Genomic DNA, 18,006 nt, shown 5'->3' with positions numbered 1-18,006 from the left:
AAAAAGCACTCTTGCACTAATGCATCTGATCGCTTTTTGTGATTAATCGACTAAAAGTTGTTCACTGAAAATGTTACCTTCAGATCTTGCTCTCAGTTTGGGTCTATGTACATAGCGTCCTATGAAATATGTTTTATTTTTTCCCAAATTCTTTTTTCCACCTGGATTCCAATTTAATGGTTAGTAATTTTAGCAGTCAAAAAGCATGTCTAATTAATTGAAATTTACATTTACATTTACATTTATTCATTTAGCTGACGCTTTTATCCAAAGCGACTTACAATTTCTATATATGTCAGAGGTCGCACGCCTCTGGAGCAACTAGGGGTTAAGTGTCTTGCTCAGGGACACATTGGTGTCTCACAGTGGATTCGAACCCGGGTCTCTCACACCAAAGGCATGTGTCTTATCCATTGCTCCACACCACCCCTGCAATCATGGTCCCCTGAAATCCCCTGAAATCATTCACCCCTGAAATCATAAAATGTATACAATTTAACAACAATTTATTAAACGTTTAACAAACAAAAAATGCTATGTCCTATGAAATCTGTTTTATTTTTTCCCAAGTTCTGTGTTTACTTTTTTAATTAATCTGGATTTCATTTTAATTGTTTAATTACATTTTAAAGTGTCTCTATTATGCTTTTTCAAATATACCTACCTTTCATGCAGTGTAATATTTTGTAAATTTTGTGCACAACAAATAAATGTAGGTCCTATTGTCATATTCGAAAGAATCGATTCTAAAATGCCAAAATGAGTCATCAGCAATTCCAGTCTCACTTCCTGTACAAATCTACATAGGAACTGAAAATCATATATGATAATGGACATTTAATTTCCAAAACATGCTGTAAGCGGTCGACCAATCACAACAGACTGATCCATCTGACCAATCAGAGCAGAGTTGGCTCTTAGAAAGGAGGGGTTTAGAGAGACCTGGGGCCGTATTCACAAAGCATTTTATCTTACCACTAGGAGTACTCCTAAATCGCACTAAAAGATTTTAGCTAGGAGTTTTCTCTTAAAAGTTATTCACAACGCCTTTCAGACCTACTCTTAGTAAAGAAAAATGACAACTCCTAAACTAAGAGTGAGTCTTCGTTGCTATGGATGACGTCATTACTCATGCACAAGCTTGACTGAAGTGACCACCTTGATTGGCTGATGATTGTAATGCGGGAATGATTCCAAACACCTCCCCTACGATGATGAGTGACAGGTCTGAGAATGCGTGCGCTACACAAGTAGTGCGAAGGACTGAAGATGATGAATAACTGAATAAATAGCCTAAATGAATAAAGAGTAAGGCAAAACAAATAGCCTAGTAGCCTAATGAAAGATATGGATTGATGCAATATCTTTGCAACATTATTGAATTAATCTGTCACTATATGCCTCTGCCTACGTTTGCAAAGAGAAGAACATTTTAATTTGATTCACAATGAAGCGTTACAATTAGTTTACATGCAATGAGTAGCCTAGTTTTGGTTGTTGGTGGTGGCATTATTGCATTATGCCTACAATGCAAAATTGTTCCCTCGCGATTGGAAGCTCCTGTAGCCGCCGCATACGCATTTCAAAACATCGCAGCGTGAAATGCCACAAAAAGTGGTTTGTGAATAGGTCTTAGTGAGTTAGGAGTCCTCTCGACTTCTTTTAAGCTGTCCCAGGCTTAGATGCTACTTTTAGGGCTAAAATGCTTCGTGAATTACTCTTAGTCAAAAGAATTAGGAGTCCTAAAGTTACGAGTGACACGCCCATTATTTTTAGGAGTTGCTCCTAAATTCGCCAGTTAGGAGCTACATTTAGCCTTAAAATTATTTGTGAATACGGCCCCAGATCTTTTATTGAAACGATTCAGACAATGTGAGAAAAGAGGTGATTATGGAAATGAAAATGTTTTGACTTGCAAAGTATGGCACTGTAATAATCAAAATTGTCTAGTCAATTGAATTCATAAAACATGAAGTCATGGACAAGAAGAACATGCAGACTTTATATTTAAATAATGGTATTTTTGCAATTTAATATTCTAGTCCACTTCACAATTTGATTAATTGTACAGCCCTACTTTAGATTTTTTCATCAGAAATTGGCACAAAATTCCACAATTCCATCTGCATTTTCTGCATTGTGGAAATCATAGGGCCCAATGTACATTCAAATATGCCATGAGTCAGGTTTGGAACAATATGAGGGTGAATTAGCAGAACTATCCCTTTAAATTAGATTACATTGTTCCTTATGCCAGGTTAGAATATAAGAAAAAGGCTACATTAATTTGAAAGAGATTATGTGTCACCATAAAGTGCAATACAATACAGTAAGGGACATAATTTACCTTGACCATGCAGAGTAAAACTTGGTTTTAATTATGGCCATTATGTAAGCCGTGAATTTATTGTTTGGCGCACTAGGGGTGAAGACTGAACAGACATAAAAAGTTACTTTTAACTCGCTAACTCTTATGTTCTCCACTCCCCGGCAATCAGCAGTGTTTGTTACATGAGTTAAACCTATAAAAACTGAGGGTCTATGAGCAGGGTTCCCACATAGATACAATACATATAACACCAGTTCTTCAGGTTTGATTTCCAGGCCTGAAAAATAATGTAAATTTCTATAGTGGATATAATTTTTCCTTTTGATCTTTGTGTGTGTGTGTGTGTGTGTGTGTGTGTGTGTGTGTGTGTGTGTGTGTGTGTGTGTGTGTGTGTGTGTGTGTGTGTCTGTGTTTGTGTGTGTGTTTTTGTACATTCTTTGTAAAATATTCTTTCTTTTTTCTCTTTACCTTACTAGCACGTTTCTTGTTTTCATATAGACTGGCTGCTGAGCTCATTTGTTATTTTACCCTCCTCTGTGACACATGACATTCAACAACAGTTGTAAATCTTTCCTGCCACGTTACAGCCGGTCTCTCACATTGTTCCCAGGGTTAATAGATATCACACATCATCCACTGAAATACTGTATTTTCCCTCCTTTTAAATTTAGGCTGACCCAATTTCATTGTGCAGCTATTTTTTGTTATCTGTACAGAGAAAAAAGCAACAGCAAATCATCACAACAGCTTACATAAAATAAACTGATGGGTTATGAGGTCAAATAAATGCTGTGTCCTGACCGCTCCTTCACTTAACCCTTGTTTCTCCTCGTTTCACAGGGCCGCTCCGCATCTACGGGTACATGAATCTGAGTTCCATCGGCCAGATGCCTGAGTTGGAAGAAGTAGATACCAATGAGAGGTTAGAGCACCACCACCATTGTCAGTTTTTTTCCTTTAACTGTTTTAGCCGACCTTGATCCCCAAGATGCCTTATAAATAGACCTGGTTCATGCATAAATCAATGAAAGTGTTTTAACCCCGCCTGAGGCCTTTGCATGAATTCACTCGCTTGGCACAACATTGACATACTACCATATGTTCACCCGCTTTTTTGAAATGTCATTGCTGTAAATGCACTGGTTCCCTCATAAATGGCAGAAATGCAATGTCTCTGGGACTTCTTGGGAAGCTACAGCATCAGGGGGGCTTGAAGGTCTCCAGAGGATGTGGGCCTGTTTGCTCAGCAGGACAGATGAAATATGGTCTTTCTATGTTGGTATTAGCTTTCTGCATTCCGGTATCTACTTAAAATCCATCAGTCTCCTGTAACATCACAGCTTCTCAAGCTACTAAACAACACAGTAATGACACTTATAAATAGCATGTGTGTTCTTTTTTATTTGTGTTGTTGTCAGATCCACTGCTGTCAGTGAGATGTTACGGTGCTGTTATGTTGCTGTTTATGTTCAAAGTGCTGACTACAGGTGGTCTGATAAGCAAATTTCTCTGCAGATACCGATAGCCGATTATTCAGAATTATATCAATAGTTTTCATAAACATGACAAATTTATTCGAGCATACATATATAATTAACAGTAAATAAGCTCCTCTCTAGCTTTTTTTTATAGCTAACTAACAAACTGTGAACAAACTTTCAAGTAGTTTTTTGGGTTATAGTGCACTTTTGCACAATTTAGCCTATATTATAAAGCTCGTTTTGAGGAGAATTGGGTTGTAGCTCGTTGTCTAGGTTACTGTGATTATAAATAGGTGTCGTTTGTGTTTTAACAACGTTTAGCTCAAGAATATTGACCCGGTAAGTTCGAATAGCCTATGTGAATATATTTCCAACTTCACTGAGCTCCTTGAGTTAAGCACTGACCGCATTTCTTTCTATTTGAGTCCAAGTTCAAACACTATGAAACGCTCCATTAATGTACAGAGCTCTGAAGCACTGCCAGTGGGACATTAAACAGGAAGTGTCTGTCCGAGCTCACAACAGGTTTTGCGTGGGAACGCAAAAGATTTGAAAAAAAAAAAATTTCTCCCATCCTAAAAATTTTTCCACCACCTTTAGAGGCTTTGTACAAATCCACTATGTCAATTCAAATTTCTCTACTGAATGTGAAATATGAAAAAAGAAAGGGAGATTCATTCAGGTACAATGTCATTCATACAATTCGAATGAAAGTATGGTAAAACTAGACAGCTCCGGCAGCGATCCAAGCCTCTAAGAATTCTATAACAAAAGTGTCAGATCCCCCATTGAGAAAACACAACACTGCTGTCTGAGTGTGTGATTATTACTGCACCTGCAGTGTCACGCTTCATCAGGGATTTCATCTCCAAACATTTTCATTCATACCGGCTAACATCGCCGATACCACCATGTGCTCTGTTTCACAACAAACCACATGGCAATATCTTCCTCCTTTTAGTTGTTTATCTGCATAATGTCCTTCTCTCTGGGGAAGGCCGAACTCCTTATCCCTTTGTCACTGTGTATGACATTTTGGATCTCTTCTTGAAGAATCTCTCCAGAGTGTCTTGGAAGCGACTGCAGTTTATGCTGAAGAGGACAGCGGAGGGTATTCCGGGTGTGTGGCGTGCTTAGATGAGAAATTCTTTGATGTAGTGTTCTGAGACTATCATGGTGGGGTAACTTTAATCAGAGCAGGCATGAATTAAGAAAGAATGATGTACCACTGCAGAATAAAATTTGAAGACCATCATTTTATAATTAGAGCCTGTCCTCTGCATCATCGTTAGAGGTAAATCCCAGGAAGATTCAACTGAATCTATGTGAATGAATGTTGCAGCATGCTTGGGGCACTTTTATTTCCCAGTGGTTAATTTTTAGTGAAACAAACATATATCTTTTTTCTTTTTTAAAAAAATGGATTTTCTAAAAAGATCACACAGCCCATAGCCCAAAGTGCCCATAGAAGAGACACATTTAAAGCGAACATTAAATGAGAACAAAGGACACAGACAGAAGAATGCTCTTCCTTTCCCTACTTGAACATGTTGATAGCATCTTCAGACATGCTATTTTAGAGATGCCACTGCCTTTTGATCTCTGCAACTCACCCTGCAACTTACTCGGCTGTTGTGAACTTTCCTATTGAACTGACCTGTGAACTGCTGCTATGAGCGGGGCAACAGATCTATACACGACCTGGCTCTCTCTTTATGAGATGCAGTTGAGAGAAGTCATGCACAATTTATGTCCTTTGTTTGAAATAGCAGGTAAAACCTTATTTCATACGACACAATTTCATTTTGCTACACAAGAATAGCCCTGCTTTTTATACGATCTCTGTAACTAAAGGTGCACTGCCTCTTGTGTGTTATGTACAGTTCTGTGTTAGCCAGGCAGAACGACCAGAAACCCTTGTGTGAGCTGCTGGCTCTTTTCCAGCGGCTCAGAGCAGAGGGAGGCCTCAGGGGACAGGGAAACCCAGCGCTGCTCAAACAGGAGCGCTGCCTTTTTGGATTATTCACTGGATCTGCTCGGCTGCAATAAATCTACCCGGGCGCATAGTCCACCTCACCCTGGAGATTTCCAGCTGTAATAATGATAACACGATCAGAAACAAACAGCAAACAGCGAGCCTTTGATGCTGTTTCTCGAGGAATGATTTAGTTTAGTTGATCAAAAGATAAGCTGTTCGAACACTTTATAGTCTTAAGCAACATGTTGATTAATGGAGGCCTCTCTATTAAAATGATAGTTTGTGTTTTTGTGCGGTGTTTCGCGCTGCAAAAATTACACCCACAATGCAAGGGTGTTTTGGGTGCTTTCCAGGGCTTTGCTCAGTGGTTCCTTGGATGTTTGTGGTAGTTGCTATATGGTTGTTTTCTAGCTTATTATAAAAGAGCTGGTTAAGAGATATATGATATTCGGATATATATGGTATCACTATGGTTCAGGTCTATCCTTTAATGTACTGTAAATATATAGGTGTTTGTTCAAATTACTGTTGTGAACCCATTTAATATCAAATTGTTGTTACCAGCATCATGCATTTTTTTTCTCCTTCGGATCGACCAATGAAACAAACTACATGTCTTTTCATACAAGTGAAAGTATGTGGTTTATTCTTGGTCACAGTCTTATCTTGTGGGAAACATTTGAGTCCAAAATGGCCCTGTAAGACAAAATTGCCCAGTAGAATATTACACAAAATAAAGTAATTTCTTTCTCTCTCTCTCTCTCTCTCTCTCTCTCTCTCTCTCTCTCTCTCTCTCTCTCTCTCTCTCTCTCTCTCTCTCTCTCTCTCTCTCTCTCTCTCTCTCTCTCTCTCTCTCTCTCTCTCTCTCTCTATATATATATATATATAAATATTTTTTTCCTAGCATTTATTTAATACTTAACAAAACTTTGTAACAATAGTTTGAAATCATTTTTAGAATGTAATGAGACATAATAAGTTACTTATTCAAAAATGGTGCTCTCTTTTTTCCCACGGGTCTCAATTGTGACCACTTACATTGTAAACATTGTTCTGTGAGCAAGATTTATTAAGCTCCAGAGATATTATTAATAAATTAATTATAGACTGTTTAATCATTATACTTTTACAGTGGGCGTTGAATATGTTTTGGGGTTGGGCATACTACTTTTTTTTTTTGCCCAACGGATGTGGTACACAAATCTATAGGCTACTGTACACATTAATCTATTTACTTTATTAAGTCTAACACATGTCAAAAGTAGCAGTTGTAAATGTTTAATGACAGGTTTGGTATGCATCTGGTAACACTTTAGAATAATGGTCCATCATTAATAGCAGGAAGTAATGCAGGATAAATGAGTAGTAACACTTCAGCTACTACTATTCACTGGAAAGTAACTGGAAACAAGATTAACTAATCAGTAAGTAATATCAAATATAGGACAAATATAGTTCCTTATTAGGTAATCAAAAATTGCTGAATGAGATTGGCCTAATTAAGAACTAATAACTACAGTAACTATGAATTGTAAAGAGTTACTAATTAACTGCTAATTACAACATTAACGTGTATGAGATGTGAGCAGTTGTCTTTTTTTTTTACTCTCAATGTGGTCATAAAATGTATCACTAATTAATGAAGTACCTAGTCACTCTTCAAGAACTACTAGTGCTCTCTGGACCATTATTTTAAATTGAAAAAAAAAAAAATCACTTTAAAATAATGGTCCACTAAATATTGGTCACAAATGTAACTCGTGGGATTAAATTGATTAAGTAAGAGCAATAGTAATATTGATGCTTGCAAATACACCACTGATTATTATTGTGGGTAAACAGTGTGAAATGCTAAATTTAAATTATACCGATTCCATAATGAATCTGGCCTTAGTATTTAGAAGATGTGATTTAACTCAAGCATTTCAGCATTGTCAGAAACATAAAGTGGAACAGAAAACACAGATTTATTATCATGATGTTATGTGTAACACTGATAACATTGAGGGTATGGAACGCCGTTTTACTCAGCATGACAAGAAAAATGGCCTAACATGTCTATTGCAGTACATAAATCTATAGGCTCCTACACACATATGCCCATTAACTTTCTCAGATGAGTCTGACATGTGCCAAAATGGGGAGAAAATCTGAGAAAACTTTGACATGTTTTCAAACACTCCTCATCAAGGGTAAAGGTTTCTGACAGCCCCCACAATACATTCAGCGTTGATGACATGACATCTAAAAATGCCTGTAAATTACCCAGAAGTGTGAAGCTTACAAGCCCTAAATGATCCACATTTGAGTCCATGCCAGCCATCCTTTGGAGATCCATACTCTTTCACATTCATCCCAAAAGACTCTTTTGTCCTCAAGGATGGAAGAGTCACATGTGCCCTTAGAAAAGGCATGCTTGACATGTAGCCCAGCCCTTCCCAGGTGCAAGTTATTAACAGATTTCCCATTTAATTACTGTCAATATGCAGAACAGGATGGAAAAAAATAAATAAATGATGATTTATAATAGTCAGGCAACGCATTTCCCAATGCGCTCCTATTGGATGAGAGTTCAATTCCATTGAGATGCCGTATTCATTCAGGGATGCGAAGTGTTCATCTGCAAAGGGAATTGGGGAAATGATATCACATCTTGGATGTTTGGAAAGTAAGCCTTGTATTTGCACTTCTAAAATTGTGCTCTTTGTCTCATGTGAATTTTCTCATTCTCTTGAAATACTTCACCTGAGGCATTCAGCAAATAGCAGTAGTGCTCCAGTGAAACCAGGCTGATGCATATTATGTGATAAACAGCCTTGAATGGACTGAATTTATACCCTTTAAAACACTTTTATTATACTATAACATGCATTATACAGAATCTATACTGATTTACTGTACGTCAAGAGTATTTCAGTCTGCCCTCCCTACCAGTGCTGAAGGTCGTGTACGTTGTGTGTGGCCTTGTATACGAATCTATAGCCGAATGAGGTCTAATATTCACTGACCTGTGGACAATATCTAGATCCATTCGCATTGTCACTGTTGATTTATCTCATGATTCTGCAGGGTGTCTGCTCAACTTACTGGTCTTGGAGAGCAAAGGCACATTTGTCAAAAAAAAGATAAAAAAAAAAAGAATAAGCAAAGGCTAGGGGTAGCTGATTTATTGGGGCAGCATGTCAGAATAAATTGCAAGATGTTTTCCAAAGTTTACTTTGGGCAAAGTTTGCATGGTGAAGGAAAATGTCCCTGGCTTTCTGAGTTGGGAACATGACAATGAAAGAAATCATGGAGGAAGAATGTGAATTGGAATCATAGACTGTAAAAAAGATGGACAACGAACCTTCGCTCTCTTCCATTGTAGAAAAGTGAAGCCGCCAATGCCCCAATATGGTGCTGACATCTTTGCGCTGATTCAGGACCCAAGTCTGCGAAGTAGTGAATGTGAAGTGGCCTCACCCACACTCCCGCATAATCTCCAATCTCCTCCCGAAAATCCAGAAAAACAGTCTGGATCAGTGACCCAGAGAAGCTGTCAATCATGACGTCACACTCCCATTTTTATAGCATCAAATAACTAACGAACACTTCAACCTAAAATGGCAGAAACCATCTTTGGAAAAAATTTTTATTGGAAGTGTAATTTGATTGTTTTTGTTTGTCTCTCGTCCCATAATATTACATGTAGAGGGTGGGGTTTATGAGCTATACTGGATCCATTTTGGCGTCACTTTTTAGGACTTGTATGGCACACTTGATTAGAATGGGCCATAATTTAGTTGTCATTGTTAACTATTTAGCTTTTTTTTTGCACTGTAGATAAAGAATAGTGATATGGCTTGCCAGAAAGACTTCTCATTTAGATGAAGTGACAGGCTTATGTGACAAAACTAGATGTCCCACCATTCTCGATGGCAGCATGAGGACTGAAATAGAGGCCAACAGTTGGGCTCCAGAAGTAAAAATCCCATTCATTTTTCTCCATAGGGAAATTGATTTTAACAACAACTTGTAAACCTTAAACGACAGACTTACTGTGAGCTATGAGGTTGTTAAATGATGTTATATGCTTTTGTTGAAACCATTGCCTTGCATTATTTCAAACCATTTTTTTTATATATATAATTATGTTTAAGAGTTGTTTCCTGTTGAAAAAACTATACCTTATTCATGAATCAGCAAAATAAATCTCAAACTGACCAATCAGAAAAATTAGCAAATTGTGGCAAAAGACATCTTTAGCACCCACCCACTCCCATAAAGCATTGCAAATGATGCAATTGAGTCGGTCTCCCTATGCTCTTAAAATACTTATATTTGTATGTATATTTGCAATACTGTCAATTTAAAATATATTGTTTCTATAGCTTACATTATATACTGCATATATATATATATATATATATATATATATATATATATATATATATATATATATATACATATACATAAATACACACACACACACACATATATATATACTGTATATATATATATAACATTAAATAGTACATTTCTCTATTGTTTTTAATTGTATTGTTATTCACAATGCTAAATGCAATTGTAGTTTTTTTATCATTAAAGCCATTAAGTACACAGTCTTGTATCTTTTGTCTTTTTGACAATTAAAAAGATTGCTTAAAATCAAAGTTTATACATATAAACTTTAATAAGTTTAACATAATGTTGTGATTCACCTTGTAGCTGGTTGTTTTGGTTCATGGCTTCTAACTTTGAAACAAATACTTTTCTTTCTTTTTTTTATCCCTATGGGAAAGATGTATGGGAAAAATACTTCTGAAACCAAAGCCGTTGAAAAAGTTGACAGGCACTGTGGCACTTCACTCTATACAATACATTCAGAAGAACGAGTTTATGATTTTAAAGCCATGTGATCAAAACCCATGCATGTTCTAATGTTGTTCATTATCCACACTATTAACAAGTTTGTTTAGTTAATTACAAAACTCACAGATTCTGATCATATTAAGGTTTGTTAGGAGAATTTGCTTCACCGCTGCACATTTAGAATTGCAAATGCCTGCTTTTGTGAGGGTCAATTGTTCATTGATCTTGGTAAATTCACACTGTGCACTTTGTGCCTTTAATCAGCATATTTGTCCTTCACGAGTGTTGCTGTGAAATCAGAACACGTTGTTGCCCATTTTGCACAGAGAATTAATGAAAATGAAGGGCCTAAGTTCAGGTTTAGATTGTCAGCGGTTCCACTCTTGGACGGTTTCCCAGCAATTGAGAACAAATTTCCTTCTAACCTTCATATCACTATCAATTGAAAAACAACAGGTAGGGCTGAATACGTGACGTGGCAGACAACATGAAAGATCAAACCGGCTACTCTGCAGTGGTGGGCTTTCAGAGTACTGTGTTTTTTCACCAGCTGTCTTTGTTCCATTTTTGGCGGATACATTTTTCTTTCTTTCTTTTTTTTTTTTTTTTTTTACACAGGGCTGCATAACTTCACTTTTCTGGCATTAAAGGTTCTCTGTATAATAAATAAAACAGAGATTGCAGCAAAAAAGAGTACTTCCCCCTTTTTGACTGGCTCAATATTTTAGACGATTTCTCCTAGCAGAGTAAGTAATAAATTGTTAAAATAGTAGTGTTTATGAATAGTACAATTATATAATAAATAGTTTATTATACGTAGATTGAGGAGGACTTTAATTTAACTTGATCTGTTGCCATTGTTCTCAGGGAAAAGCATGTTTTCAGTTAGAGTTCAGTCTGGAGTCTGGGATTTTTGACACGGCTCTCACACCGGAAAGAAAACATGTAGGACTTAAGTACCATTTGGCCTAATTACATGACATCATATTACAGATAGACTACTCATAGTCAAAGTCCCTCTACTGAGTCACAGCAGATGTGAGTCTGTCTTCTGCTTTTGGAAAATCAAGAGTCCATGTCACAAAAAATAAATAACACCTTTGCGGTATTTATATAAGTTTTTATATTTATTTCCATTTGGCTTTAATTTATTTTTTATTTCAGTTTTAGCTCTTGAAATGTTAGTACTTATTTCAGTTTGTTGCCAAGACATTTATAATTTTCATTTAAATTTAGTGTTTTTTTTATTATGTAATATTTATATTTAATTTTTATTTCAGCTTTATAAAAATTACAGATAATTATTTGTAATAGTTTTAGTTTTAGATTAAGTTAACAATAACACATGTATGTAGAGTCAGTGTTTAATGTAGAGTCAGTGTAAACACTGTTTAATGTAGAGTTTTTATATTAAGTGACACAAAAGCTCCTAATTAGTTTAAATGAGAAATTATAAAGCATTCCAACATGCTGTCTAGAAATGTGGTGTTTTGCAGCGGAAGCTAACCAAAGGGACAGCGTGTACCAAATGACCTAGGGTCGACTCACTGAGTGCTTTGATTGAGCCGCTATGTTCTGATTGCACCCTCAGTTCAATTACATTCTAGGGGTCAAAGGTTTCACCAGTCATTACACACAGTGAACACAGCCGAATGACATTCTTTTTCTTTCTTTGCTTAGGGGTAAAAAGAAGTTTGGAGAACGTGAGCAGCAGTTATACTGTTAGCAAACATCCCGACGCCGACCACGCTGCTGAGTTTAGATGAATATGTAAATTATGCCACATGCTTTCCTCTACATATCAAAATAAATATCCAGCAAAAAGCAGCAGTAAGAAAGCAACTGATTTTAGCAATGTAAAATCGCTCTAGTAAAATCACGTCATGTTTGTTTAAATATCACTTTATACAGTGAAAAAAAATAGTGTCAGTGTCCGACCTCAAGTGACTGAACAGAAGAAATTTTTCATGTCAAAGAAGGCGGGGCCTCAGGGCACACCTACCTATTACATCACGACAACGGACCAATGGTTTCGAAAAAGAAATATTTTGCAAAACTGCAATGGAATGCAATGGCATTTGCAGGTCACCTGACGTAGATGACACACTATGTTTGGACAGAATAAGAGACAGAGTTCTTTATTAAATTCATAAAGGACAAAAGAATTACAGGAATACTGAATTCTAAACCTCAAAGAAATGCCACAATCAAGACCTCGAAGCAGATATGAGGGAGAAACACCCAGAAACACCAGCCGCTCCAAGTATAAGGGTCGTTCCTTACCATTAATGCTTGGATAACACACATACGTCTCCTTCAATTAATAATAATGGCCAGTGCAGTGGCTGGTATATACGTAAACCTACCAACATCCGTCGCCATGATTTTTGGAATGATTTATCGCGAGAGGAAAAAATGACCTTTTAGTCGCATAACATCGGTTAATGGAAACGGCATCATTTCGCAATAGTTTTTTGTCAACATTTAGAAAAAAATCACAAAAGCTTTGCGCAAATCTGTAACTGTTAAAAAACTTTCTATGGACTGTAGACTTATGGTCAATGGTATGAATATAAAATTAAGTTTTATTCTAGAGGAGCGTGTTCATTTAATCCCGGCCAGTCAAATTTCAAGGACATATAAGCAACTGCTTACCTCACTCCAGAGATCATTTTTCTTATTCAGATCTCCTTCTTCACTTCTTAGCACCTATAATATTCAATTCTCTGTTTATTTGTATTTCTTTCTTTACTCCAGTAGTCTCTAGCCCTGCCATAATGGATGGATGCCAATTCAGTGTACAGTATCTCACTCTAGTATTATATAAACTCTTGAAATTAACAATATGTTGTCACAGAAAGTAGCAGATCCAAGTAATCTAAGTGAAGGGTCTAATTCGAGGTTATTAAATTCACACTGGGCATTTCATGCTGTCTTGTCTTTTCTGATTTATTCTAATTTGTTTCTTTAAACAACAAATTCACATTAGACATGACATGACATTTATTGAAAGATCAACACAGATTTCTATGTCTTTAGACAGGTAGAGCTTTATAGCTCATGAACAAAAGAAGTGTCTAACGTTCTACGGTTGAGCTGACTCTCTATCAGTTATCTCAAATTCCCTGCCGTTCATTTAATGTGCGGTAGAGGGTTATCTCTTCTTAAAGCCTGCAGTCAAAATAACAGGCTGTAGCCTACAATTACATAGTCAGTGTCAATCTTGAGGGAAAACAATGCGTCGGATAAGAGCTACTTTTGAGTTTATAGGTTATACAAGAGGCATTATGGAAATTTTTCTATCTAACTCTAAAATACACAAGAAAATGATTTTCACAATGCGGTTTACCATCTAAATCTTTGTAACATTATTGTTTTTCATGTTAGAATATCTGCTCAGAACTAATGTGAAAATATTAAAAATATTCTTTTATGTCCACTAAACTGTGATAAAAGAAAACGAATATGATACAATATGACTAATTTGTTGAATTGTGAGATTAATATTTTATCCAAAAAAGCAAGATATACACTATTATTCAGATGTTTCACAGTAAAAAAAAAAAAAAAAGAAAGATATTTTTAAAGTCAGTTTAATGTCATTTAAGTTGAAATGACATTTTTACAGTGTTGGGGATGGTAAGATTTTTTTTTTTTTATATATATATATTTTTGAAAGTCTCTCACCTAGACTGCATTTATTTGATTACAGTAAAAACAGTAATATTGTGAAATATTATATCCATTTAAAATAACCATTTTCTATGTTAATATATTTTGAAATGTAATTTATTCCCGTGATGGCAAAGCACAATTTTCAGCATCATTACTCCAGTCAAAGCATAATAATATGCAGATTTACTGCACTAATAATGTAAATAAAAACTGGAAACGAATGCACATACATAAATATAAATGTTTCAATCATTATAACACCATTGATTAGAAACAAACAATGCTACACGTTGGTAAGATTCACGTCATCAGTAACATAAAGAAATGATCTTTTTCACAAGGAGGAATAGTCTTTTTCGACCACACTGTGTGGGCAATGTGCTTTCTATTCCTGGGCAGTGCTCTTACGCAGCTGTTTCCATGGGAATTGATGTGGCAAAACCTTTCTTAAATGTCAACATTTAACAATTAGCAAATCAAACTTACTTTAAATGCATTTTAAAGACAGCATTTCTTCACTGAAAATTATGCACCAGTAGTGTCTTCTGGAACTGAAATGTTTGTGCTATTGTTAGTCGCCTTCAAGAGTATGACACTTATCAGTATTTTCTTCGATCCATGCAATCAACTGATTTTGAATAAGTTTGTGTCTTCTCTCTGTTACCACAGCAACAGCTTGGTGAAGACGGTTGCTCTCATCAGCTTCCTGTCACTGGTCATGCTCATGAGCGTCCTGGGCAACCTGCTGGTTATGGTGGCCGTCTGCAAGGACCGGCAGCTCAGGTCAGAAACCGCCCATCTCCGCACACTGCTCTCCACTTATCTGAAAGCCCAGGGGAAAACATCCCTTTTTAGCATTTCATTTGTGCAGCTCAAGTGAACTGACATGACTCATGTTCGAGGTAATTCTTACTGGATGGTTCTTTTTAGGCTTTGCAGGGTTTAAATCTGAATGGCAGACATTTTTATGTAGTTTCTTCTCACTCTGCAATTTTTAAAATAACAGAATTCATGTGTTTCTATTAAAGGATATAGCAGACTTTCAGAAATATTCAGATCAAATTCAGACAGTTCATCTTTATTCATTATAACTTTACAGGATGACAAATAAAGAGTTAAAATTACTCATTGCTTGGTTCGCCTACATGAGTGAGGACATTTTTTTTGTCAAACAGATGGAATGCTTTTTAATTGGGATGTTTTTAAACCAGTGAATACCACAAACATCACAGAATTAATTAAATTAATAATTTAATGTAGAATTACTAGTGTTTGTGGTGTTGTTTTCCAACAGAAAGGGATTTCACTTCCTGGAGGAGGATGTGCTTTGTTAGTTTGGATTTTACAAAAGACTAATATAATGGAAAGTGAAATCATAGACCCTGCAGGGGGAAAACATACATTTACCAATTAAAACAGTATTCCCAAGAAAACATGTTCTGTTGAGAAAACACACATTTTGATTAGAAAAAAAAAGTGAAGAAAGAACTGGGAATTTCTTGAATATGTATCCAGTAAACTGTGATAAAAAAGCAATATGATACAATATGACTTATATGATGAATTGCAAGATTAATATTTAATCCAAAATATCAAGACACTGTATCAATCAAAAGTTAGTGATCGGGTTTTTATTTTTATTTTTTTTAATTTAGGTTTTTAAAAGTCTCTTATGCTCACCCAGTAAAAACAGTAATTAAAACAACATTGTAGGTTTCTTTTGTCTCTCAAGCCTGTAGGCACCATGCTTTTGTCATGAAATCTCTGAAGTCATGTCAATTATCTACATTCATCAAGGTTACCAAGAAACTCTTTTTAAGTGTCAAAGATGGAGTCATGCACTAAATGTTATGTCATGATGATAGTGATAAATGTCCTTAAAATAGGCCGTCCGAACACTCCTCCGTCATGTAATCTCGTCTTTCACACATAATACACAGGTTAATGGTTAACATTGAAGAAGCTCATCAAGAGTGGGCGTTTCTTTTTGTCTTCTTTTTTTTTTTAGTTAAGCAGTTCACCAGCTCATAAACACCTCTACATAGTCTCTTTGGGTTTCATTTCAGTGGGTATTTAATTAGGAGCTTGTTAATGACTCCTTTGGAGTCCTGCTGTGTTCTTGGAAAACTATGCTGCTATTGTTTTTATATCAATGAAAGCCACTGGCTGAATGGAGTCCTTTTTTAACAGAAATAGTCCAAGTCTGACAGGAAATAAACATGGTTGTTTGCTTAAGCTCCAGATCTCCACCCACACTGTATCATATCTTACTGTAATTACCATAATTTCAGACTGTCTAGAAAGTGTCAACGCCATCACGAATGTGAAATTCTAATGAAGCCGCTGATACAGACCTTCTGAGACAGCCAATTTCCTTCTGAATCTGTAAAACGTCTTAGGTTCTTAATTCACCCAAAAGTGTCTGTCCAAAAATTCTGTCATTATTTACTCGCTCTCATGTTTTGTGGCACATAAAAGAAGATATTTTCAAGCATGTTGGTTACTAACATTGTATGGACAAAAAACACTGAGACATTTCTTACAATACCTTCTTTTGTCTTCCACTCTCCCTTCAACACTTACAAAATAACCAATTATTGTTGGATTTTTCTTTTGTTGTTGTTATTGTTGTTTACTTTTACGTACTGAAGTATGGAAGTAATGCATGTCAAAGCAGCTTTTCTATTATACATTTTAAAAGTAGTTTTTTTTAGGTGCTAACTAGCAGCACAGATACAGGTTACTCAGAGTGCTGGAATTCCCAGCATGCACTAGAGCATGAATAAATAATATGGTTGCATTGTTTGACCATTTACCCGTTTAATTTACAGTTGTTGTTGATTTTCCCCAGAGCAAGACATCGGAAAATAGTTTAACGGCTGACATTTGTCTACTCTGGATGTGAGTGCCGCGTAGGGCTGGGCATCGTTCAATAATTTTCGATATCGATACCGATAACTTGACTTCTATACCGGTTCCTGAACGATACTTTTTCTGAAACCAATTTTATTAAGTCCGTTTTAATTACATTAAATATTACCTCAAAAAAGTTGGTTTTATTTTTTCAGTTTGTTGACTTTTTTTTTACAGACTCAAAGACTCATATATAGGCCACTGGGGGGTGGAATATATGCCTCGGCCTCAGCACGCATAAAGCTTGCCGCAAAGCACTGGCAAAAGTAGCCTAATGATTATGAATGTGTCTGGGAAAAAATAGCAAGGATGCATTTTAATTGTTTATTAATAAACTAGTGTTTTCTGAGTCAGTGTTGACTGCAAAGATGAAGTTGACGTTGCCGATTCGTCATCTCTGCAGTAAAGTGAACGTGCGTGCCTGTAGAGAGAAATGCACCTTTCATTTGGATTGCATAATCAGAGAATATTTGATTTCGATTCGAATTGGTTAGTTTAAAAGTAGACATTTCAATCTTTCTATATGCCTGTTTCTCATGTATGTCTCAAGTAGCCTATACGCCGAGTTTCGGTTCATTTGTGATGCGCTCCAGTTCTTTTTGCAGTCAAAGACAGAGAAACTTTCTGCTCTTAAGTTTATTCCATGCACTATCAAGAGCTTCATCAGATTTGTTGTGTTGCCAGCAGGGCCTGAAGTTAACTTTTTTGACCACCAGCCACTGTGGCAGGTGGATTTAAAAATCCACCCGCCACAGTGACTTTTTACCAGCCAGTTTTTT

The 18,006-nt window shown here is 36.2% G+C and overlaps 1 protein-coding gene across 2 annotated transcripts in view; it reads left to right on the top strand.

Moving 5' to 3' along the window:
* The window catches only part of htr4 (5-hydroxytryptamine receptor 4), a 109,651-nt gene that overhangs the window by 20,986 nt on the left and 70,659 nt on the right, over nt 1–18,006 (top strand). For both annotated transcript variants that reach the window (XM_079891946.1, XM_079891947.1), the window contains exons 2-3: nt 3,170–3,251; nt 14,984–15,097. In XM_079891946.1, coding sequence (XP_079748072.1) covers nt 3,170–3,251; nt 14,984–15,097 — 196 coding nt within the window. The remainder of the gene's footprint in view (nt 1–3,169; nt 3,252–14,983; nt 15,098–18,006) is intronic.

This window comes from Squalius cephalus (genome assembly GCF_949319135.1).
Source record: "Squalius cephalus genome assembly, chromosome: 14".
In the NCBI taxonomy this organism is placed as follows: Eukaryota; Metazoa; Chordata; class Actinopteri; order Cypriniformes; family Leuciscidae; genus Squalius; species Squalius cephalus.
This window is presented reverse-complemented; position numbering and strand designations above follow the sequence as displayed.